Raw genomic sequence first — 25901 nt, 5'->3', positions numbered from 1 at the left:
AATACCCAAATACTTTCTTTTAATACCAAAAATGGCTTTAAGGAAGCTTCATTTACATTTCATTAATTTTTAAAGTTCATATGTCCCTTTTGCTCCCTACTCAATCTGATGTAAACATCCAACAAAAATAAATTTAAAAAATTAATATCCTTACTATATAATTCAGTGAATAATATGAAACTTTCTCTCCCTTTTAACACAGTCAGAAAAGAAGAGAGATGCTGGTACCTTAAGTAGTGAGTATTGACAGCTGGCTATCACCAGGCAGAACTGGAAGACCCAGATATCTCTGAAGAAGCCTTGTATGAGAAGAATAGATCCCAAAAATGCTACAAGAATAGCAAGGATGACAGCTAACACATTTTCCAGAATCTCACGATTCCTGTAGATAGGAAAACTTATGAGTAAGTATATTATCAATATAAGAAATTAATCAGAGTGAAGAAAGTCACCAATATTAAATTCATAGTTTGTTTGCTGAGATTTTCTTTGGTACTGGGTTTGAGTAAGATTTTGGATCACACTGAAAAAGAAGCTAGTTTATGTGGAAAATGAAAACAAATTCTTATGTATAAATAAAGCATGCTATAATGAATTGTGGAGTATTTATTTTAATGCATAATATAGTTTTCATTTCTATTTTTAAAACTTCACTCTTCTTAACATCTTTTTCTGTCAAATTTGTTGCAAAATAACTAACCAACTTGGATGACAAATAAAAGAGCTATACAACAAAACAAGTTTGAAAAAAACAAAATCTCAAAACAGCTTCTAGAAAATTAAAAAGTTGTTCATTTGTGCCCGGCTGGCGTGGCTCGGTGGTTGAGCATCGACCTATGAACCAGGAGGTCACGGTTCGATTCCCGATGAGGGCATATGCCCAGGTTGTGGGTCCGATCTCCAGTAGGGGGCATGCAGGAGGCAGCCAATCCATGAGTCTCTCTCATCATTGATGTCTGTCTCTCTCTCTCTCTCTCTCCCTCTCTCTCTTCCTCTCCCATTCTCTCTGATATCAATAAAAATATATTTTTTAAAAAAGTTGTTCATTTCCTACACAAAGAAAGCAGAACACAAAACTATGTCCATAGGAAGATATGTCCTGTTATCTTAAAAAAGTACAGATATGGGTTAAAAAAGACAACGTATCAAAATGATACGACTAATAATGGTTCTCTCTGAATGAAAGGATTATGAATGGTCTCTGTCTTAAAATCTTTCTATATATTGTTCTATAATGCATAAAGAATTATTCTCATAACCATAAAAATGTTTGTATTAATTTGTTGTCAATGCCATATTTAGTCCTCAAATGTCCTAAAGTTAATATTTACAAAACATCCCTCTACTATTTCATGTTAGTTCTACAAAATTAAAACAAGTTCTACAGAATTTTCAAAATACAGTGGTATTTTCCTTGATCTCGTATGGCAGCTATGAAATTCCAGATTTGCTGAATCCAGTGTTCCTTGTCAATCCTGCTACTCCACATACCGTCTATATTGCTAGACACTGTACTTGTGCTCCCCTTTGGCTTTCTTAGTTTTAAATTTTGATAAGTCCAATTTATCAATTTGCTCTTTTACTAATCTTATTTTTGGTGTTACATATCAGAAATTTTGCCTAATCCAAGGTCACAAATATTTTCTCCTATGTTTTGTTGTTTCCAGAAATTTTTTTTGTTTTGGATTTTACATTTGGGCCTCTAAATATATTTGTTATTGATTTCAGAGAGGAAGGGAAAGGGAGAGAAAGATAGAAACATCAATGATAGGGCAACCTCCTGCATGCCCCCTACTGGTATCAAGCCCAAAACCTGGGTAATAGTATGTGCCCTGACCGGGAATTGAACTGTGATCTTCTGGTTCATAGGTTGACATTTAACCAATGAGCCACACTAGCCGGCCGGACCCTATGATCCACTTTGAATTAATTATTGTAATATGGTGAAAGGTAAGAATATGAGTTTGTTTTTTTGGGTTTTTTTTGCACATGGAAATCCAATAGTAATGGCATCCATTGTACTTTTTACCTCAGACATTTTAGTTTTCATCTCTATAAGTTTGCTATGGGTCTTTTTTTATATTTTTAATGTATCTACCTAACTTTTTTTAACATATGGAATACAATTTTAACAGTTTTAATGTCTTTGACTGCTGATTCTAATACCTGTGACAATTACAGGTTGGTTTCAATTGATATATTACTTCCCTCATAAATCATATTTTACCCCTTCCTTGCACAGTTGGTAATCTTTGGATGCAGACACAGTGAACCTTAACTTAGTGGGTGTGAGAACTGGATTTCTATAAATCTTCTTGAGCTTTGTTATGTTACTTGAAAACAGTTTGATCCTTTCAGGTCTCATCTTTTTGCCTTAGTATGTGGGTATGGAGTAGTGTTCACTCGAGGACTGATTATTCCCCACTTCTAGGGCAAGGCTTTCTTGAGTATGCTACACAATGAAATATGACTTGTGAGTTTCTTCCATCTGGCTGGTAGGAACAGGATTATTCCTGGCCCTGTTCTATTTCTTTCACATGGTTCTTTCCCTGGCCTCAGGTAGCTTCTTCACATACATTCACTTATCAGTACTCTGCTGAATAGTCAAGGAGACCCTACTGAATCTGAGGCCCTCTCTGTGAACAGTAATCCTTTCTCTGATATTCTGTCCTATGGACTCAGCTCCATCTCTAACTCAGGAAGTCTGCTAGACTCTATGGCTCACATAATTTGTTTCCCATCTCCCAGGAATCACTACCATTTGTTTTCTCATCTCCAATTTCTTGAAAACCATTGTTTCATGCATTTTGTCTGTTTTTCATTGTTTCAGGTAGGATGATAAAGCCAGTCCTTGTTACTTCATGTTGACTAGAAGTAGCATTTAGTCACCAAGTTAATAACAGACTAAATATTGATTACTATTAAGATTAGTGCTAAGAAATCGGAAACAAAAGTTTCCTCTTGTGCCTTTTATATTTAGGGTCATGTTATCTATAACCTGATAAATATTAACACTTCATTTTTTCTGAGTTTTATATATAGTTGAATGACTCTTATTGATGATTATGTGAATATTTCATATACACATATTAAAATCACCACAAAAAGGTTTCTAATAAATTCAAGAGAACCAATGTTTGGGAACCTTATTAATTTAAATTTTATCTTAAAGGACCAAAGTAGAAAACAATCTCCAACATGCTAACCAAGTAAAAACCTCAATGAGTTATTAGAGACATTTCAATTTAAAAATAAAATCTGCATACATCTTTAATATCACACTATATTCTCACCTATCAAACAAGGACAAAAGTGTGAGTCTGTCAAAGTTAATGCCAATCCATAGCTGGGGCAGGATCCAAAAGCGGTAATAGTGTTTAATCTTTTGGGCAGCATCTTCTGTTGGACCGTAAGTAGCTGCCAGGTCTGGGCTTAGATCAATGTCTTGTTGCTCCAACAAATCTGTATCGATGGTTAAGAGTCTATTCAATCGAATCTGTGGGAGAGAGAGCTAAAAGGAAGTCAGCGTTAAAAGGCTTAAAATATCTTTAATTAAGTCATCATTCAAGGGCTACTCAATTAGCTTAGAAATTATCTAAACTCCTTAATTTTCTATACTAGTCCACTCCTCATGGATATTTTATGACCATTAGAAACTTAATTAATAGGTCTTTTGGGAAGGTCTTATGAGGAAAAGTGTTTGAAACCTTAACATTTTGATTGTTTAGCTAGTAAATCCATTAAAATCATTTACAGTGAATTATGGGTGGCTTCCCTTCTCCCTGCTACATTCATGGCCTTTTCTCAGTAAGTTATGAACCTCACTGCCATGTGAAAGCTAAGGTCCTCTGCACTGGATTCAGTGCTTTCAATGCTCACTTACTACAGTCTTATCACTGCTGTTGTTTACAAGTCCCTCCTACACCCCGCCCCCTTTGGTTTTGGCAGGCTGCTCATCTAGGCTTTACAGGAAATTACATTACACTTCTTTCAGCTTTAACTCATTCAGACCAGTAAACAAGTTTCCCCTTCCTCTGAAAGAATCAAAGTTTACTGAATCTAGCACAGCACAAGCCAGCACTTTGCTATCTCAAAGCTCTCACACAGTTATCAGCAAAGAACACTAACCATTTCCCATTTTTCCTTTCCTATGGAACTTCCAAGAATACACTACAGCAAACACATAGGGAGTTTTTACTTTTCAACACATATCCTATATAATAAAGGCCTAATATGCTAAGTGTCCGGGTGTCTGGTCAGCCGCTCAACCAATCAAAGGGTAATATGCTAATGATATGCTAAGGCCATTCAACCGCTCGCTATGATGTGCACTGACTATCAAGGGGCAGATGCTCCGACCAGTAGGTTAGCTTGCTGCTGGAGTCCGGCCAATCAGGATTGAGTGAGACTGGCCAGACATGCCCTGGAGCCCTCCTGCGGTCCCTGTCCCTCCCCAGCTAGCCAACCTCCCACACCCCTCCCCAGCTCCAATCATGCACTGATGGGTCCCTTGGCCTGGCCTGCGCCCTCTCGCAATCCAGGACCCCTCGGGAGATGGCGGAGAGCCAGTTTCGGCCTGATCCCACAGGCCAGGCAGAGGGACCCCATTGGTGCATGAATTCCTGCACCGGGCCTCTAGTGTAGATATAATCAAGAAAACTTACTTTCTATATATAACACAGCCACTATCTCTAAACATTCACAAAGGCTTCCCCAAACACTTCATCTTATGCTCTATGCCAGGGTTTCTCAACCCTGACATTACAGGAATTGTGAGCCAGATCATTCTATAATGTGGGAGTTGGGCTGTCCACTATTGGATACTTAACAGCATCCCTGGCTTCTATCCACTATAGACCAGTAGCATTCCCCCTGCTGTGACAAGCAAAAGTGTTTCCAAACATTGCCAAATGTCCACTAGTTAAAAACCTTTGCTCTATGCTATCTTACACCTATGGTCTTAAAACCCTGTTCACAACTCTGCATCTTCAGGAAGCTGCCAATAATTAATCCCTTTGGCACTATATTTATCTACCTATACCTCTTATGTGTTATTTATAAGGATTACATCCATTTTGTCTTTCCCAACTTCAGTATACTAGTATACATTTTGATGGCAAAGGCAGTATTATCTTTTTACAATATCCTCACTGTATTTTATGTGGCACATTTTTTTTATGTGGCATATTTTTTATACAGTGATATCATCACTAAGCTTCCAAAACTATACATTGGTATAAAAATAACTGATAGTTAACCAATAAATAACTACCCCAAAATCATAATATTCAAAGTAAAATTTTAAAATGAAACCATAAAAAAATGGCAAAACCAGATTATGGCATTGGTGAGTAAAGTAATCTTTACAAGATACTCTCAAAAGCCTAATAATTGATTCATATATAGCTAATTAAACTTACTGATGTTCCATATTTGTTTAACAAAGGACTACTAAGAAGAGATGTACTATGGGACAGCAAAAGTATTTTGCCATATTTTTCAACAGAATTCCTTTTTCTGATTTGTGTAGCAACTTAATCTGAAAGTGCATTGTTTTATAAAAATAAAAGAAAACTTACCACGTCGTGTGGATAAAATCGAACTGAGGTAGAACTGGATACATGAGAATCGGTATCACTAAAATAAAATGAAAAAGACTTTAGGGAATAAAGAGCTTGACAGGTAACAGGAAAAAAACAAATCATTTAACAGTGTTTGATATTTACAGTGTCTTCACTTTTCTACATCAACTTCAAAATGCAAAATATCATTTTCCTAGAGTTGTGATTAAGAACATAGTCTCTGGGTCAAAGTATCTACATTCAAAATTCTTCACCAGGTGAATGAGATTTTGGACACATTACCCAACTTTTTTATACTTCAGTTTTCCTCATCAGTAACAGGATGATATAGTACCTTTATCACAAGGTTCTTGTCAAGAGTGTTTAAGAAAGCAACTAACATATTGCCTGGACTCATGATAAATTTAGCTATAATGGCCTAGAAACACAATTCAGTGTCCACAGGTCAAGCTTAGATTTAACTGTGAGACCTTACCACATTTATGGTGTAAGCAATTGTTTTTGTCTTGAATTAAACATAATTGTTTCCATTGCTCCATTCTCCTACTGTTTCGACTGCTACAAAATACCTAACACACCAACTTAATCATTTTTGACACGAATTCTGAAACTAAAGGAGCATAAAGGGTATGATTTTCTAAATGTTTTATCTTTTCAGCAGATAAGTGACTTTTCATCTACGTGATTATAGATCCTGTTGCTTTATATAAAACCTCAAAACTTAAAAAAAACTAGGTGAATTGCCCATAGATGTGTACATTTAAATAGGTGTGTCCATTATTAAATGGAAATCCTAATATAATAATCAAATGACCCTAGTGAAAACAGTGAATTAATTCATCAGTAATGTATTTCAAAGCAGCAACTTACATAGATGAATAAGATTAAAATTTTACAAAAAAAATTAACACATTCTAAGCTATAATTATGTCATATGATTAAGATTTCTAAGTTCTTATTTGCTTTTCTACCTTCATCATTATTTTATATAATTCCTTCCTAAGGGAAGATGAAAAAAGAAACTAAATGTAACATATGACCCATAATTTAAGAAATTCCGTCTTCTTTATAGCTAGTAAACACATTTTAAAACAAATGAAAACTGATCATTTAAGATATTTGACCAACCCCTTAAAGAAAGTGAAAAATTTTAATTATACACAAGAGAATGGATGGGTATGAACTTAGTTGTGTAAATATTTTTAATAAGCTTTTTTTACATCATATATTTACAATGAAATCTATAGTTAAATTTGCAACTGTGCAAACCACTGTCTCACTATAAAATCAACAGGAAATTTTTACTTTATTTTTAAAAACACAGGATAGCTTTTGTTTTAAGAATAATGGTTTCCTTTTCCCATAGCAACATATTCTATTTTAACTCTCTAGAGACAAATGCACTATGACAAATTATTTGAGCCAATATAAACAAATGTTTTCAAACAACATTTACATCTAAAGGCTTAAAAACTTTAAACACAGCAAATATATGCAAGTACACACACCCCCCTAAAATGATTTCACACATACCAGATATTGGATGCTCTTCTTGCTGCTGGTTCAAAATTCACAAGTGACATATCACAGCCACCAGTCTCATAAAGCGTAGAAGAGAATTTACCTAGCAAATAAGTGATTTTTAAAAAAAGAATAATCAGAATTTTTCCTTCAACAAACACTAAATTTTAAATGTTACAATTCAAGAAAATTTACTGTAACCGTTCCAAAATATTTTAAAAGAAGTGATTGGCAGGTAATTCAGCATGTGAACTGAGAAGAAATGTTAAACAGTGGTACATAAATGTCAACATACGTAATCAGGTATAGAAAGTAAGGGATTATATCAGCTTTGCAATACCAGTCTCCTCTTTCTCCTCCCAGAACATTCTGAAGTGATCATATGAATGAATTTATTGTTGTTTAAAAGTCACCTGACTACTTGAAAGTGGTGAGTGGCGATTGGGAAAGCTGCTTGTCTTAAGACAGCTCAAACTGCAAGACAACAAATTTGTGTGATTACCTTCAGAGTTCTGTTTGTTTGGTGTGTGTTTTTAGAAAAAGATGAAGATTGTCAAAATGGATATAAAGATAAAATATAATAATGTTGGTAATAAAATTACAGTATTTAATGAACATTACTAGTTGTATGGTTCTACAAGAACTCTGAAAAAATTTAAGAATACTACTTGTACAGACAAGTAGCACTTGTCTGATAAACTGATAAAAGGTTTAGAAAGTATGTTGGTTGTAAAGAAATAGCGGTTTAAAAAAACTTTCTTAAAATGAACTCTATAAGATAAAATTATTTCTGATAATGGAATTTTTAAAATCTGTACTGTCTGAAATTCATTCTCTTCGTTGACAATCTATGCTAGTCCATATCAATGGTGAGTTAGGGAGCATAAATATATGAATATAAATTTCCAGCAAGGCAATGAGAAGAGGTACACACTTCTAAAATCATGTAGGTCTAGTCCAGGCTGCTTTTAGAGTATTTACAAGGTTTTTGTTTTACTAGCTGGAATTACTGAGGTTATGAATATGAATAATATTAAAGGGCAATTTCACCTTCATGGCAGGGCTAAGAGATTTCTCTTCCATAACTACAATGAAAACAATATACAATATGGATTTTTATTTAAGTGGGATCCTTGAAAAATGACAATAAAAGGCCTCCATAATTTAAGAATCTGCAAAACATTTCAACAATTAATTCATTATTTAGGACTAGAATCAGAAAAAAGTACTTTATTTAATAGGATTATTTGAGCACTTTCTATGAATCAGACAAAACATCCAAGTATTTTATTATAGTGTTTTCTGTAATGGCATTTTTTTGTCAGGATAATATACTCCTGCAATAAGAAAACAAAGCATTCTGGGACATGCTCAGTTCATTTGCAGTTTTTTAAGAGGATTATTCAGCATGTGGATTATCTCAAACTGCTGTTAGTCATGAGTCATTCACTCTTAGCACCTCTAGCAGAAACCAGATTAATAAACTAATATGAAATGATACAAGCTGTCAATTTAGCTACTTCTTAAATGTATTACTGACAATTTTTTTAAAGTGGTTTGGTGTGTTGCAGAAATTGTTACTGAAGAAAAAAATAAAAATAAAATACTGGCTTAACTAAAATTTAAAAATTATTTTTAAACTGCAATTTTTTATGCTCTGCTCTTTCCTCACTCATCGTGAATAATCAAAGACTGGTTATGCTACTATAACTAACTTACATTAATAGAAAAAAATCTTATCAAAATAATAGATTGCATAAATACAGAAGAATTTTAAACCTATGTTAAATAAAATAACTAAATCAGAGTAACAAAGAGCTAGAGAGCTTGGCTTCTGTATCTGAAATCCAGTAAGAATGGATGCATAAATATTTTTATATCACATAATTTGTGTGTATTTTATAAATAAGTTAATCCTGTATCCAATAGCATTTAAATTATTAAAGTATAGTCTGGTACTTAAGTATTCCATGGAATTTCTAGTAATATAAGTCTTGTTTTTGGAATATTGGATAAATATTTATATGCAACTGAAGTCAATTAAATATATTATTCTTTGCTATTTTAAAATGGAAAAGTAAAAGAACATTATGTCACTATACAACTTGCTTTTACGTAAAGGTGTCTAATATAAAACTTTTACAGACATAGTTGCATTTTAAATAAATACAAACAAAAATAAAGCATGTCTCTCAAAAGCTTTATAGACAGAAAGAAAGCTGAACAATTGAGCAGTTCTATTACTATATAAATCTACAACTCTGAATGCTTCTATCAAACTATACGAGTAAAACTTAGAAATTTAAACAGAAACATAAAATATGTCTAAGAAACAATCAGCTTTAATTTTATCAAATGTGCACAACTTCAACAGTACTTTTTATTTTTTCCTAAGAAGCTTTTGTCTACCTACTAACTGTAAGAACATGTTAAGGTTTTTAAAAATATACATGACACATGTCAGAACAAACTAACATCCTATTAAGGCTTTCTGGTGTATTCCCAAGTTTACTCCACTAACAGAACAGATTTTATGTCCCTTATATCTTTGGGCTGGGAACCTGACAGCACTTCAGAAGTAACAAATTCTATTTAAAAGATAAGCAACTCAGAAAAAAAATTACACTTAAAAATATTTACCTTGGCTTCAGTGAAAGCTTAGTAACATTTTAATGTATTAATATGATAACTTAAAGGCATCTTCAAAAATAACCAGAACAGAAATAAGTATATATTGCTTTGGTTTATAAAGATGAAGAATATTTTAAATTTGTCCAAATCTTCTTAGAATGCATAACAATTTCACATATATCTCATTTTGAGATTAAAATCATGATCATAGTTAACCTTCAGATGCAAAGTAAAATGTGTCCTTATCAATAACCCTATCTTAACATTATTTTTTAATTTAAATATAATTTCTAATGATCATGAATTGGGAAGAAAGTAGAACATCAATGAAGTATATCTTCTTCACATGAATTATGATTATCAAGCAAGTCATATCATAATTCTACTCTCAGGTCATAATTAATTATATCTAATAAAATGGCTCTGTCACAATTTAAAAAAGAAATAAATCCATTTCTGACAAAACAAACAAGATGGAGGCTGGAATTTCTACCAAAGTTCAATTTATAAATGATGAACAGGAAGATGAGTGAAACTGGATACTGACTTAGGACACTTGAAGCATGTGCCTGAAGGAACAAATGGTGGAACAGACAAATTCAAATAAACACTGGCAAAAAACCTGATAAAAGACATGAGAAATGAATAGGATTCTCTAACTTGCCCTACAAATAAAATCCTCACCACATGACACAAAGTTAAATGCATCCAGACTGTAAGAGTAATGCTCACCCAAGAAACCCAACTATTTGTTTCTTGATGTCACTGATTTTACCGATGTATCCTGAAAGGAGGTGGGTGAACAGAAGGGCAAATCATCTGTTCAGTCTGCATCCTCCAAACCCAACCCTGACACATTGTCTTAGTTGAAAGTACTTTTCTAGTATCGCTCTTAGGGCAGACGGGGCTACAAGAGCAGAGAGACATACAAGAGAGGCAACTTTATAGTGTTTTTTAGAAGGTTGTTAAAGGACCACATACATCTATCTATATGACTAACTTATGTACTCTACAAAAAGAGCTTATTTCTGATGGTGATATGAAAGGCAGAGTGGTTAGGAGTGATCAGGCAGGCAGGCAGATGAGTGTGGTTAGGAGCCAGCGGTCCCATATTGCGAGAGGGACTGCCGGTTTAAGCCCGATCCCCCGAGGGGTCCCAGATTGGAGAGGGTGCAGGCTGGGCTGAGAGACAACCCCCCCCCCCCCCGCATGAATTTTGTGCACCAAGCCACTAGTATTATTATATTTTTTAGAGAAGGCCTTGGATAGTACTCCCCTTATTATCATGAGTGGTGATTATGAGTCTCTGAGGAAACATCTGTTTTCAACCAGATAGAAATTACTCATTTTATTGCTGCTTATTATAGGTTAATGGACTTGTTTCTCCCTAGACAAGAAGCCAGGAAACTTTCTGTAAAAGGCTAGGTAAATATCTAAGCTTTGTGGGCCAGACGGTCTCTTTTGGAACAACTGAAATCTGCCACTATATGAAAGCAGCCACAGCAAAATCATAAATAAATACATATTTCTTTTATTTACAAGTTGGATTTTGCCCTAAGGCTATAGTTTGCCAACCCCTGTCCTAGACCAAAAGCCTCAGGCTTCTAAAAGTGCTTTAATTCCAGTGCTACAATGGAAATCAAGTCACAATGCTCTTATTAATTAAAAGTTTCAATATTGAGAACCAGTCCTTTTCTTCCTGGAATGTTTAACACTATGCTCGGTTTTTTAAACAGGAGAAGACGAAGGAAAGGGCAGGTACAAGAACAAAGAGGCTGGTTCAGAAGAGAGCTTTTGAGGACTGGGAAGGAAAGACTGATAAGACTACTGCTTGGCAACAGTAAAAGAGATTTACTTACTGATATATTTACTGACATGGCCATAGTTCTCTAGTTCTGACTTAACAGGACCTGCCTTACTTCACCGTTAAGTCTTCACTCCCACTGTCTAATCACTAGATCAGGGGACTCTTCTAAAAGTGAATGTACAAGTTCATATTCTGCTATGATTTGATCACCTGCTCACATTTTCTTTATCTTGTTTGAATAATCCACAACAATGATATTGATGACATCACAAGTGATCAAGTAAACAAAAAGGCAAACCACAGAATGGGAGAAAATATTTGTAATTTGTATTTATCTGACAGATTAGCTGTATGTACAATATGAAAAGAACTCTTACACCTCAGTAAAGACAAACAACTCAATTTTAAAAGTGAATAAATGATTTGAACACAATTCACAAAAGAAGATATATGTATGGCCAATAAGCACTTCAAAAGATGCTCATCATCCTTAGTCATAAGAGAAATGTAAATTTAAACCACAATAAGATACCATTATACATCCATTAGAACTAAAATTTAAAAAGCTGACAAATAGCAAATGTCGGGAAGAATGATAACTTGAATTCGCAAACATTGCAAAAACAGTTCGTTAGTTTTATTTGCAACAGCCAAAAACTGGAAACAATGCAAGCATCCATTAACAGATGAATGGATATATAATATGCTTACACAATGGAATAATATTCAGCAACACCAAGGAACTACGAACACATGCAACATCATGGTGAATCTCAAGTGTCATTTGAAGCTAAAACTAAATACAAAGGCCCACAAATTGTACAACTGCATTTATATGAACTTCTTGGAGAAGGAAAACCATATGACGTAAAGTACACAGTGGCTGCCTGAGGTCAGAGGTGGAGGAGGCATGATGGCAAATGCCTCATTCAAGAATTTTTTAAAGATGATGGAAATGTTCTGTGGTATTTCACAGGTATGCACATCTGTTAAAGCTCATCAAACTGTACATGTTAAATGGATGCAATTTATCATACCTAAATAATATATCAATAAAATTGATTTAAAAACAAAGAAAAAAAGACTGGTCAGGAAAGAATCTAAGTAAATGGTGAGGGTTAATATAGCATGTAGTCAGTGAAATTCCCACAAAATAACAACCAAGATTTTTGGAGAGTGGGTGGTATTTGTTGTTTTGTTTTTGTGCTTCATTTAAAAATACTATGCATCAGAAGATTCAAAAATAGTGTATAAAATGAAGTTCCACACTCCCCAGAGACAGCCACTGCAGAGAGCAACTTCTGTGTTCCTCTGAACAATTTTAATACATTTTGTCCCAAGACAAATGCATCATTCTCCGCACACACACTTTCCAAAATTTACTTCTTTTGCTTAACTAAATAGCTTAGCTATTCATGTCAATAATATAGATGCATCAAGTTCTGAATATTACATTATATTGATGTACTATCATTTATTTCCGGGTTCTCTAGTAAGAGACATTTAGGTTGTTTAAAGTTTTCAAAATTTTGGTTAATCCTCACCCAAAGGTATTTTTTCCATTGATTCCTAGACAGAGTAAAAGGGAAAAGGGAAGAGAGAGAGAAACATCCATGTGAGAGAGACACATCGATTGGTTGTCTCCCACATATGCCCTGACTGGGGCTGGGGATCAAACCTGCAACCTAGGGATTGCCCTGTGACCCTTTGGCCCACGGGCCAATGCTCTAACCACGGAGGAACTAGCCAGGGTAAAAAACATTCAATCTTTTAGTTGTCTATGTTTCCAAACCCTTCCCAACAATGAATATCACTACATATTCAATGGATGAAAAATATCCCAATTCCATTTTTAATTTGCAACTTTAAAAATTATAAGCAGAGCTGAGCTGTTTGCCCATAATTGTAAGTCACTTGTATTTCTTTAAACTCTCAACTTTTCTAGGTCATTAATCTTTATCTTATTGAAGTGTTTTTTGTCTTACAGTGGCAGACTGATGACTGACCTCCAGTACTCATTCTCTGCTTATTCCTTTAATAACAGGACCTTCCCCACACTGAATTTCGGCTGGGCATATTCAACTAGTTAGAGATATTTCTTCTCTCTTGCTTGAAGTTGCCATGTGACATGGGTCCAGGGGAAGTAGGAGAAAGTGACAGGCACATTTCCCAAGTCACAATCTGAAAGTTTATAAAGGCTACCTGTCCTTAACATTTTTTTAACTTCCCCTCCCTTCCTGTTTTCTGGGGATATGTCAGCAACTGAAGCAGTCACTATAGAGGAGGTAGGGAAGCCACATGTGGAAGAAAACAGAACCAGCCCATCTGCTAGGGAAAGCTCCCATTAGAATGTAAAGAAGGAAATGTAAACTTTTATTTTATTTCAGTCACCGACTTGAGGCGAGGGGCAGGGAATAGATTCCTACATTAAAAAATTTTACCCAGCCCTGGTCAGTTTGGCTCAGTGATAGAGCGTCGGCCTGCGGACCAAAGTGTCCCGGGTTCAATTCTGGTCAAGGGCACATGCCTGTGCTGCAGGCTCGATCCCCAGTAGCGGGTGTGCAGGAGGCAATCAATCAATGATTCTCTCTCATCATTGATGTTTCTATCTCTCTCTCCCTCTCCCTTCCTATTTGAAATCGATAAAAATATATATATTTTTAAAAGGATCTAACCTATATTCCAACTAATACATAACAGTAATCAACTTTAATTTAGAATGTTAATCTTAGAAAGCAGATAATTTAATTTAGTGCTTCAATGAATTCTTTACAACAGAGGAGTAAGAGGTTAATCAGACATCTTAACCAGCCCTTGTTGATGTCCATCCAATTCCTAGATTAGCAGTTCTGGCATCCAAGCTTTTAAAAATAATATGCCAGTTGTCGATGCACAGTATATATAAAAAACTTCTGAGCAGTATCTAGAGGATGGAGTTAGAATAGATGAAATGAAATTTATCTAGGTTTATTTTTAATTTACAATATTTGTGGGGATAAAACAGACACTCTCAAACCCTGCCAGAGAAAGTGTAAACGGGTACAAGCTTCCATAAAGCAATTAAGAGTATATACATCAAAGCCCCAATGTTTACTCCCCTTGACTGGTTATTCCATTTCAATATATCTACCCTAAAGAAAATAATCTCTGCTGTACAGAAAACAGTACGTAAGGATGTTCAACAGAGTGTTCATTACAACAGAAAATATCAGGAATTATATTGAATACTAACAATGGGGTTAGTTACTGTTCGAATAAATTATGATAAATATTAATGACACAAAGAGCATTCATGTAACTGACTTACTATTGCCAGGTACTGTGCACAGTTCTAATTGCTTTGCATATTTTAAGATATAACCTTCACCATAAACCTATGAAGTAGATATCATTATTATCCCTTTTGATAAATCAGTAGCCCAAAAGTCACACAGCATGATTCCAATTCTGTTTTAGAAAAATATACATGTGAGCATTATAAAAGAAAGAAAAAATTATAAAATATTAAGTGAATATCTTTAAGTGATGAGATTACAGATACTTCATTTCTTCATTTTATTTTCCAGTATCTTAATTTGTATTTCCATTATAAGAATGGGAAAAATTAAAAATAAAAAAAAAGAATGGGAAATGTTCTAATTTTATCAAAAGGAAGTATAAGAAGAATATATCCTGACCCTTTAACACTTCTTCCTTCTAGATATAGCATTTTTATGGTATCAAAAGAAACATTTTACTTTCATTTATATATACTTTATATTGCCCTCCCCACAAAAAATAAACGAAAAATAGAATTTCGTAGTTTTTGTATTCAAAAAATAACAATAGCCTGGGCTGGTATTACGCAGTTGATTGAGCATGGCCCCATGCACCTAAGGTTGCAGGTTTGATTCCCGATCGGGATACATATCCAGGTTTTAGGTTTGATCCCAGGGCTGTGGTGCATGCAGGAGGCAACCAATCAATGTTTAACTCTCACATCAATGCTTGTCTCTCTCTCTCCCTCTCCCTTCCTCTCTCTCTAGAATCAATAATTAATAAATAAATAAATAAATAAATAAATAAATAAATAAATGTAACAATAAAGGATAAGATCAAGGTTGCTGCAAAAAAAATGTAAATTTTTGTTTAGATAAATAAAAATTATCTACCATAACAAAGGGGACTGAAATAGAGACTTAAAAGTCCCTTATAGCCTCTGAACTCTGTATTCATAGCAGTAAGGAAAAGTACTTATGATGTACCCCAAAATGCTACAGAATAGTACAAACACATATAATCTTTTTTAAACACCAGAATAACTCTATTAAACTCGCTAAAAGTGCAGATCATCTGAGTCTCTGCCTTTTAAAGTGAAAATTTTTAAAGCCTCCGAATCATGTTTCTGCTTCATAATGCAGTTGCTGTAAACTGCTTAAAAACAAGGGCAGTAAGGTAGTGCGAGATTTCCTTTAAGTCTTTTGCTAGAGCTGACTACATTTTCAAGTTAATAAGTTCTGCAGTAAAGTGGATTATCTCAAAGAATACCTTCTTTGTCAAACATTGTACAATAATGAAACAAAAGAATACTTTAGAAAACCAATTCACTTACCACTTTTTAAACCTCATTAATGAAATTAGAAAAGGCTTAACTCGTTTTCATTATAACAGCATTTTTACATGAAAATAAACTAATTTTGTATATATTTTTTCAAAGCAATTATCCACCACTAATTTCATACACAGGGAAAAAACACACAAACATTTTCCTGTTTTATCTGATCTTATCTGGAATATTTCCTCTGAGAGGATGTGTTATATATATTAAGTTTAACTATCAACTACAATAGCATGTTTCATCACTGCATCAATTTATTCAACTTAATTCAAAATAGGAATTGAAATTCACATAACAACTGAGAAATGACTGCTAAATTTTATAGAAAAAGCTTAATAGATATAAGGTTATCTGAATTCAGAATCTCTTGTGTGACTTATCTGGGCACTAAGCACAGCTTGTTTTATTTAGTAAAACTGCAATTTAATTCAGAATATAGTAGAAAATCAACGGCAAATAAACAAGTCCAATAAAAGTTTGATGAGAAGGAAATTAAACTTTAAGATATTTTTTTAAATGAGCAGCATTGAAGAATTTGAGAAATTCTTTTATAGTAATTTCCTTTTCAAAATTGTAAATTTTAAAACCTATCCGTAACTTCCATCATTGAAACCTTTTTAAAAATAAGTCTGCATGGAAATGATGTCTATCAATAAGAAAGAAAACCACCCAAATGTTTCCAACCAGGTTTTAAATTTTATACTTATTCAGTTTTACCTAAGAACCTTGAAATTCTAGTCAAAATACATAGAGAAATAAGGCTTCTCAGTATAGGAAATAAATGTGGTTGTCTACTATGACATCACAGAGTAAAGATATAGAAAACAGTTAAAGTAAACTACCTATACTTTTAATTAAATAATGCTTGACTATAAGTTTCTTTTAATCCAAAAGGGCTATTCCTCAGTTTAAAAGTAAACACACAATTATTACATATACAAACATTTATATGCACTCAAATATATATATATTTTTTTTCCTTTAATAATAGGACCTTCCCCACACTGAATTTCGGCTGGGCATATTCTCTCCTGCTTGAAGTTGCCATGTTACATGGGTCCAGGGGAGGTAGGAGAAAGTGACAAGCACATTTATTACATATACAAACATTTATATGCACTCAAATATATATATATGTGTGTGTATGTGTGTGTGTGTGTATGAGTGTATATATGTAATTTTGAGTGTGTATATGTGTATGAATATTTTATGTAAATGTATTATGTGTATGTATACATTTTCAAACATAAATAGTGTACACTTAAAATTTTTCAATTAAAGGAGCTAAATTTGGAAAGGAGCAATTTTGGTAAATAACTCTACTTTTAGGGAATATCACGGCTATCTTTAATATATTTGATTACTAGTATATAATACCAAATTCATTCACACAAAATTATCTTACTATTGTTAACTGAAATCATGTAGAAAATTAAACTATGCAACAAAAATATTCTAGTATACTATATTATAAAAAATCAATGTTTACCAACTCTTTTAAACTCAAATGCAGTTCATTTTCAGAATCTTTTTCAGCCAACTTTATGTGCTATGGAACAATAGACACTGTCCATTGATTACTTGGTTTTTGTTCATTTTTACTATGTATTCAATTTGACAGCATTCAGCTACCACAGTCTAAGAACTAGCTATCAGAAAGCAGCTAATATAAAAGAAAAAAATCTAAATTTCAAGAGAATATTCTGAATATTCACCAATAGATGCTCAAGTCACCTCCAATCTGAAGAACCTTTTTATCTTCAGAACTGTCAACATAACTCATCTCTATATATAAAAGCCTAAGCGACCATGCCACCGATAGCTATGACACACACTGATCACCAGGGGGCAGATGCTCAACACACAGGCATGGAAACATGGAACAGACTGATGAATCTCAGAGGGACAGGGGGAGATGGGAGGGCAGGAAGAGATTAACCAAAGATCTTACATGCATACTAGAGGCCCAGTGCACGGGTTCGTGCACTGTGAGGTCCCTCAGCCTGGCCTGCGGGGATCGGGTCGAATCCGTGCATTGGACCTCCGACATCCCCCGAGAGGTCCTGGATTGCGAGAGGGTGCAGGCCAGGCCAAGGGACCCCAACGGTGCACAAATCCATGCACCAGGCCTCTAGTATATACATATCCTATCTAATAATGAGGGAATATGCTAATTGACCCTCACACAATTGCAAAGATGGCGGCGCCCACAGCCAATAAGGAGGGAATATGCTAATTGATTGCCACACCCTCAAAGATGGCGGTGCCCAGTCCCCTCAGCCCTGCTGGGGAGGCAGGTGCACGGCAAGACCGGGCCTGCCCCTACGCAGGCCCAGCCACTCCGTGCGCCTGCTTCCGGAGTCCCCCAGTCCCCTCAGCCCCCCAGGGCCGGTCCGAGATGCAGGCAAGCCTCAGATGGCAGCTACCCAGCCACCCAGGGCCGCCTGAGGCTCAGGCAACCAGGGCTGGCTGAGGCTTGCGCTGCTGGCAGCAGCAACAGCAGAGGTGTGATGGGGCATCACCTTCCCCTGATCACGGAGTCGCCTCCCACCCCTGAGGGCTTCTGGACTATGAGAAGGGGCAGGTCAGGCTGAGGGACCCTCTCCCCTTCCAGTGCATGAATTTTCATGCACCAGGCCTCTAGTTTTCAATAATCTGCATGTGTATTTAGAGTGAGATTTTTATTGAGAAAAATCATTTACTGTTTAATTTTATGCTTGATTTGACAAAAGTCTAAAAATCCAAATAGGTCAAAACTAAGCCTATTTTAGCTAATCTATTACCATAAACCCAATAGGAATGGTGATGGTGACTGTAATTTTATAAGCACAAATTTTATAAGTCCTCTGTTCGTAGAAACTTTGGGTTAACCTGAGGGAAATACCAATAAAAAGATATTATTAACTGACTATACTTGCAATTAAAAATATATCACTATGTCTTAAGTCAAAGCAAGTAACTAAACTGAAGTCTATCTTACTCTCTCTCAAACACCCTCCTTATGGACTCCCTTGCTTCTTTAAATTACAAACTCAAAAGCCAAAACATTCTCAACTTAAAATGTTTTGTCCTCTCATTTTATTTAGAAGTCATCACACATTCTAATATAATAAGTATCTTAGATGACCATTTTCAAGTTTCTATAAGATTTGCTAAAGATTATTTTCATCAATATGCACATCTAATATTTATTAATATCTCTTGTAACTAAAGATTATTACAAAATGGAAAGAGAAAAAATAAATAGCATTTCAAATTTTATTATACCTAATTTGGGCACCTTATACCACATATCCTTCTAATCAAAGCATCAACTGGATTATTATCTTTATAAATGAAAGGTAGTTATAATATGGATAAACAAAATCACAGTAAACAAATGGAATCCTTTCAAATGTGTACTTTTTAATAAGAATTTCATTATATTTATTTAAATTGTTAATAATCTGCATCTGAGGACAAGAAAGAGAAATTGTACAGAGAAATAAAAACCAAAGTAGTATAAAACACTGTCATGAAGGCATGAAACTGGTATTTGAGTGGATATTCATTAAGGCTTTAGACTATACAACCCTCTGAGAATTAACTAATAACTTATATTTATAAATTTATTAACACAAGAAGAAAAACTTTATTAAGTTCTTATTTGATATTAGTGTAGAGCCATAAAGTCCTCCAAGTCAGGTGATGAACATGGAAGTGAAATATACAATAACTAAAAGATTCTATAGTACAGACCATTAGTAAGCAATTTTGCCTTTCATGCAGCACATTCGGAGAATTCAAAGAAAGTAAGGCTTAATCAAAATAACTTTTTTAAATCAACATTTTCCCACGTGGTACAAATAATGCCAAGGAATAACAGAACTGCCCAAACCATTCGTGCGAGCATTCATTAATCCATTTAACTACCTATTAATAATAGGCATGCTCACAAGAAAATACAGAATAACCTTTGAAACAGAAAAGGGAAAAGCAAATGTCAAATGTTCCTTACACGACGGGCAAATCCTGTCAAAAGTGCTATCTCAAGAAAGAATTGCAATCACTGTTACCCATTATCTGCTGCATTAAAGTTTCTATCACCAAGATTACATAAGGCCTGCATACCAAGTTCATCGTGCAAACTGCTGCCGCCTACAGCAGATGCATTGTCATGTGATGCTTCTAAGTGGACACTCCCATTTCTCACCAGCAAGGAGGCACTAGCACTGAGCACTGCAGCCTGGGAAGGGGGGCGGGACTGGCCTTTGACCTGGGCTGTGGACTGCTGGCCTTGCTGCCCATCTTGAAGGCTAGGAAAAAACATGGATTGGGGAGACATTACAGGGAAGAAAAGAGAAAACAATAGCTAGAATGAAGTCAATATAGAAAAAACTAATTTAAAAATTTTTTTTCTAATGTAACCTAAGAACCAATAAACTTTGTAAAATATACAGATCATACTGCCGGCTTAAGTTTTCTGGTCCTTAGAAACCTGATTCATAGTGATGAGCGCAGTAAACATTTAATGTATATGTAAATCAATCAATCTGTGACTTTTTTCCACCTCGAACCAAAAAAAGTTCTAGTATAAGGAAAGAGAATGCAGCAAAAAAGAATCACAAGTACATAAAATATATGTGGGTTGTAGCTGTTCCCAATTAAATCCTATTTTTCAGTTAAATACACACTTTTATTTATAACTTATAATACTAATTCTAGAGTTGTTCTTTCAAATGTTCTGAAATCTCAAATTCACAATGAAACCAAATTTCTACCCACCTGAAAACCAAAGAATATTTATGAAATTTGACCAAGATGACAATTTTGAATTAAAAAAAGTCACAAACTAGTGCAAGAGAACCTGAATAACAAACACCAACTCCACCAAGTGAATTAATGACCACTGGGACACTAGAAGAAGTATAATATATAGTATGAAGAGTTTTTCTCTTTGAAAAGCCCATATACTTCTGAAATAAGGCCATAGGCCTTACACACAAGGTGTTAGTTAACAATAATTATGTTCCTTTAAATTGTGTTAGTACCTTTCTCCAAACCATGTTATGGTGTCATTAACAAGAACCATCATTTTAGAAAATCTTAAAAATAATTTGGAAACCAGTAATTTCTCAAGGGTTATTATTAACTTTTCTAAATTTAATAATATTCTTAAAACACTTAGTATTTTGTGCTTATAAATTGATTTATTAAAATTATTTATCTAAAAATTATCTAAATTAAGAAACTATATTCTTAACTCATTTTATATTTTTATATATTTATTTTAAAACACTGTGAATTTTAATATCAGTACAATACACAAATTTAAACTGATGAAACTCATGAAAACATTTTGAGTATAATTATTATATGTCATTCTCTACATTATGTTCAATGCAATACTGCATTTCTATTACTAAAATCATTAGACCAGGGGACCTCAAACTACGGCCCGCGTGCCACATGCAAATACAAATATTGTATTTGTTCCCGTTTTGTTTTTTTACCTCAAAATAAGGTATGTGCAGTGTGCATAGGAATTTGTTCGTAGTTGTTTTTTTTAAACTATAGTCCGGCCCTCCAACGATCTGAGGGACAGTGAACTGGCCCCCTGTTTAAAAAGTTTGAGGACCCCTGCATTAGACCTTCAGGAAATATAAAGAAGAATGCTACTTAGGATGGCCTCCTTCAGTTATTTTAGTATATTCATGATTGTCAACTTCTTTGAATTCAATGTAATGGTTTCTCTGATGCCTATAAAATAAACTCATCTGCTGCAGACTGAAGAGAGGTATAATTTGAAATAACCTTGAAATAAAAGATTTAAGTAGAAAACACTACATATATTGCTTACATCTACAGTTATGGCAACAGAATACATTCTGGAACTGCACTGTGTGATTGAGTAGGCACGTAAGAATTTAAAGTAACTAAAACTGTATTTCCTCAGTCCCACTAACGTATTTTAAGTGCTTACCAGGCAAAGTGGCCAGTGGCTACCATAGCAAAAAGCTACCAGAACAGGTAGAAGTTAGTGTCTACCTTAAAAGACAGTGTAGATTATAGACTATTCCACCACCACACAAAGTCCTACTGGCCACCGCTACGGGAACATGTACCTCTCAGTTTTCTTTAAGCCAATGAAAGGTATATACTTTAAGTAGAGCATAGAAATGTAACATACAAAAAACCAAGTCTGCAAAATGCTGATTTGGCAATGCTTACTGGCATTTTTAAGCCATAACCATAAAAGTATTCAGTTAGTAACTTATTTGGAGTAGAATTTTTGTATAATAGACATAAATCAAGAGATGACCTTGAGAACTAATATAATCAAACATGTTTGTGTCTCCTATACATACATAAAGTCTCAGAAACTTCCTAACCTTATCCACAAACCTTACCAAAATGACCAAATTTCACAAAGGAGGGAATTCCAAGGAAAAATATTTAAGTAGTTCAAGCACTATGTCCCTTTGGATGCACAAGAGCAGAAATATGTACTCAACAAATTTTCCTGTCAATTTTTTCCACTGAAAGTCATAAACAGAGGTTCCATATGGCAGTTAGGTGTATTTTAATGTGAACCTATGAGAATACACTGATCTTCAACATATCCAGATATACAGAAAGGTTTTCAAAATATCAGGTGATACATGAAAACTCCAGAATAAAGAAACAAAGTAAATTAGCCAAAATCTAGCGTTTATAAATGTCAAGTTTTTTAACATACAAAGCTAGTCATAAAATGTTTAAGTCCTTCGAACTCGTGTTCCTGAAAACAGGAAGCATGTCATTTCTGCAGAAAGTATTAGGAAAACTGTTCCTGGAGGGTTATACTTAATTTAAGATAATAATTGATAAGAAATTAATCTTTTTAAGAGTACAATTACATATCAAAACTACCAGTTTAAGAAAAGATAGCAACTGTTTTACAACACAGCACAAGAAAAGGTAGAAATTTAGTGGGCTATCAATAGCATCACTGACAAGCAATCTTACTAATGAACATTTCCAATTTAAATGACAGAAAAATATGGTTGGTCTTTCCTTCCTCTGTACACTTATTTAGTATTTGACATATTCTGACTTATACTGTCAGTTATCTTTATATGTGTCTGCTCAACTAAAAAGTAACCTCAAAGAGTTTGATCACATTATTTCTATGAATCTCCAGATTCTGAGTAGAAGAGTGTCTTGAGCAAAGTACACAAACAACAGATATTGAGTGATCTATTCCTGAGCACCACAAAATGATCCCTATGAATTCCTAATCAAAGACTCTCAGTTATTGCTATGACTTTATTTGACTACCGATCTTTCAATCTTACACTTTTGAAAATAAATCTAAGGATACACTAAAGCTTTTATAATGCACTAATAATTTTCCATTCCACCCCATTAACTAGAGTTCTAAAAAATATCACATTTCAGTTGATAAGTACAGACATATAGACTTGTTAATATTAATGTTACAAAATTTTTAAATTTTTGTCTTTGCTTTTATCTCTAGTAACTGGGAAAGACCAGTAAGGGCCTACTGTAAAACCTACCCTACAAGGCAAACATAATGGGAAAAAACACACCCTTTTTAAATTAGTTTTGAAACAAATCTTCTTTGTAAGGAAATTGATGATTCACTCCCAATCCTTGGAGACATATTTTACCCCATTGCCTTTTAAAGTGTTGATTATTTAGACTATTCACTAAAGTTTAAAATAAGTTAGAGTTTACTAGTAGTTATATAATAATTGTAATTAAAGTATTATCACACCTATTCCATTTCTTTTTGACAAATTTTCCAAGTTTTGCATGAACGTGCCATCCTGTATTTACTTTAAGATTATTATTATGTAACCCACACTGAGAATTAACACCAACATACTAGTATTTTTCCTGAACATTTTTGCAATTTAAAAAGATTTTAGTAAATTGGTGTTTCTTGTAATTCCTCCCAGCTAAATTTTATCTTATTTCATCCATAATGAAGTCAGCCTATTTAAGATACATATAACCTTCCTGGAACCTTGATAAAATCTACAAGCTGACTACTGGAAAATTACTCTCCAAAAATTCTAATGTGAGCCCTTTTTAAGTAAGTTTCATATTATATCCGCATTTGAATGGTGATGTATTTAAAATCCTACAAAACATGGAGAAATCCTCCGTGATTGGCTGGAGTTAAAACACAGTTCTTTAATATTCCACCAGGCAGAGAAGAAAACTAATTTGTCTACATTTGTTTGATGAATGGGATCCAGCAGACTCATTTGTGGCAAAGAAATGAAGGATTTTTAAAGACTAAAAAAGAGATTTAAAAAAAGGATTAATAAATATCAACATGGAGTGAGTAAGAAAGCAAAGATACCTACAGCAAGTATTATTCAAGGGATAAAAAGAAGAGGTTAGAAAGCACAAAACAGAAAAAGTAAAATGAAGTGCTGAGCTTTCTGCAGTTTGGTACTACCCCAAATCCATGAGAGAAAGAAAGTTACTTCAGGGAGCACAGAAAGAGGTGGAAAGGAAGAAGAGGAGGACTCACAAAAAGCAAAGGTGCTCAGAACAGGTTTCTAGATCCAATGTTTCTTTTAATTGGTGCCTCCCCATTTTTATATTTTAAATATTGCTTAAACTAATCCATGTTACTTTTTACAGAATTATGTATTCCTGCAGATTAATTAGGAACATGACCTATGAAAGATGAGGTTCCTGGTTATAATGTAAAATAATCAAGTCATAAATCCCATAAAATAAAAAAATAAGGATTTTGCTACTCTTAAGAACAATATTTTAACAAGGAAAGTGGTTTATCTCTTCCAACCTACCATGCATTCAACAGCAGCTATTTCATCAAATGTTCCTCCTTTTGAATTACAAATTAAAATATAGGTAAATAATTTGGGTAATAGTGCTTTCAGATACAAAGATTAATAAAGTATATAGTATAATATGTGCACTGTTTAAGCAAGCACATGTAAAGTATGTTTGTCTATATTTGTATTCTTAAAAGAGAACACAAATTTTTTAACAGATTTTTATATTTCTAATTCAAGACATAAACTCATTAGATTGGACACAATTGAGAATAAAACACTAAAATTTTAATGAAAAATTATTCCCAATATTATAAACAGATGCTTTCTTAATTAGGACACTGGAAAAACTTAAAATGTTTTGTTTTGTTTTTTCAGTACATTAGAGGTTGAGAATTCAACATAGATATGCATTAAAAAATATATACTTATATCCAATTTACCATACTTGACCATAAATACTTTAGTTTTGTATCACTTAGTAGGTCCTGGTGATTATGAAACAATTTTTAAGCAATACAAAATATATTTTTTAGCGAAATAAAATAATCAAACTGGTTTCAAGCAGAGATCAGTTTGTTATTCCTCAACAAGTCTACCACTCAGTCTGTATTTGTTCATATTAAACACTGTCAAGATGTTGTATTGTTAATTTGGAGTCCAAAAAAAAGGAAGAGCTGACTTAAGGTCTCTCTTTACATTTCTAAAACTACCTTAAACCGATTTTTCTATTCAAAGTTGGGTAAACCAATCTGATCATTTTGTTTAAGAAGTGCAACATAAAGCATGCATAATGCAATAGGTTCATGATCACATGCAGAGAAAGCCTAAAGAGCATAAAAGTATATGAGGGAAACTGGAAGAAAAAGAATAACACAGCTATTTCAATGCTTCCCTGTGCTGACAGGACAGGTTAGAATGTCTGTTACACACATGCTAAGCTTGGTGGAATCTTAAGATACCAT

General features: G+C 33.9%; 1 protein-coding gene across 8 annotated transcripts in view; it reads right to left on the bottom strand.

Annotated features, from left to right (window-relative positions):
• The window catches only part of PCNX (pecanex homolog (Drosophila)), a 129206-nt gene that overhangs the window by 69161 nt on the left and 34144 nt on the right, over positions 1-25901 (bottom strand). For 5 of the 8 annotated variants that reach the window (XM_014539289.1, XM_014539287.1, XM_014539285.1 and 2 more), the window contains 5 exons: positions 20249-20433; positions 7116-7206; positions 5580-5637; positions 3294-3511; positions 229-382 (listed from right to left, as the gene is read on the bottom strand). In XM_014539289.1, the coding sequence (XP_014394775.1) occupies positions 229-382; positions 3294-3511; positions 5580-5637; positions 7116-7206; positions 20249-20433 (706 nt within the window). The remainder of the gene's footprint in view (positions 1-228; positions 383-3293; positions 3512-5579; positions 5638-7115; positions 7207-20248; positions 20434-25901) is intronic. The other 3 variants (XM_014539290.1, XM_014539292.1, XM_014539286.1) reach the window with 2 other exon arrangements.

The sequence above is a fragment of the Myotis brandtii genome, unplaced genomic scaffold (assembly GCF_000412655.1).
Source record: "Myotis brandtii unplaced genomic scaffold, ASM41265v1 scaffold213, whole genome shotgun sequence".
Classification (NCBI taxonomy): Eukaryota; Metazoa; Chordata; class Mammalia; order Chiroptera; family Vespertilionidae; genus Myotis; species Myotis brandtii.
Note: the sequence above shows the minus strand (reverse complement) of the source record. Positions and strands in the feature narration are given on the sequence as shown.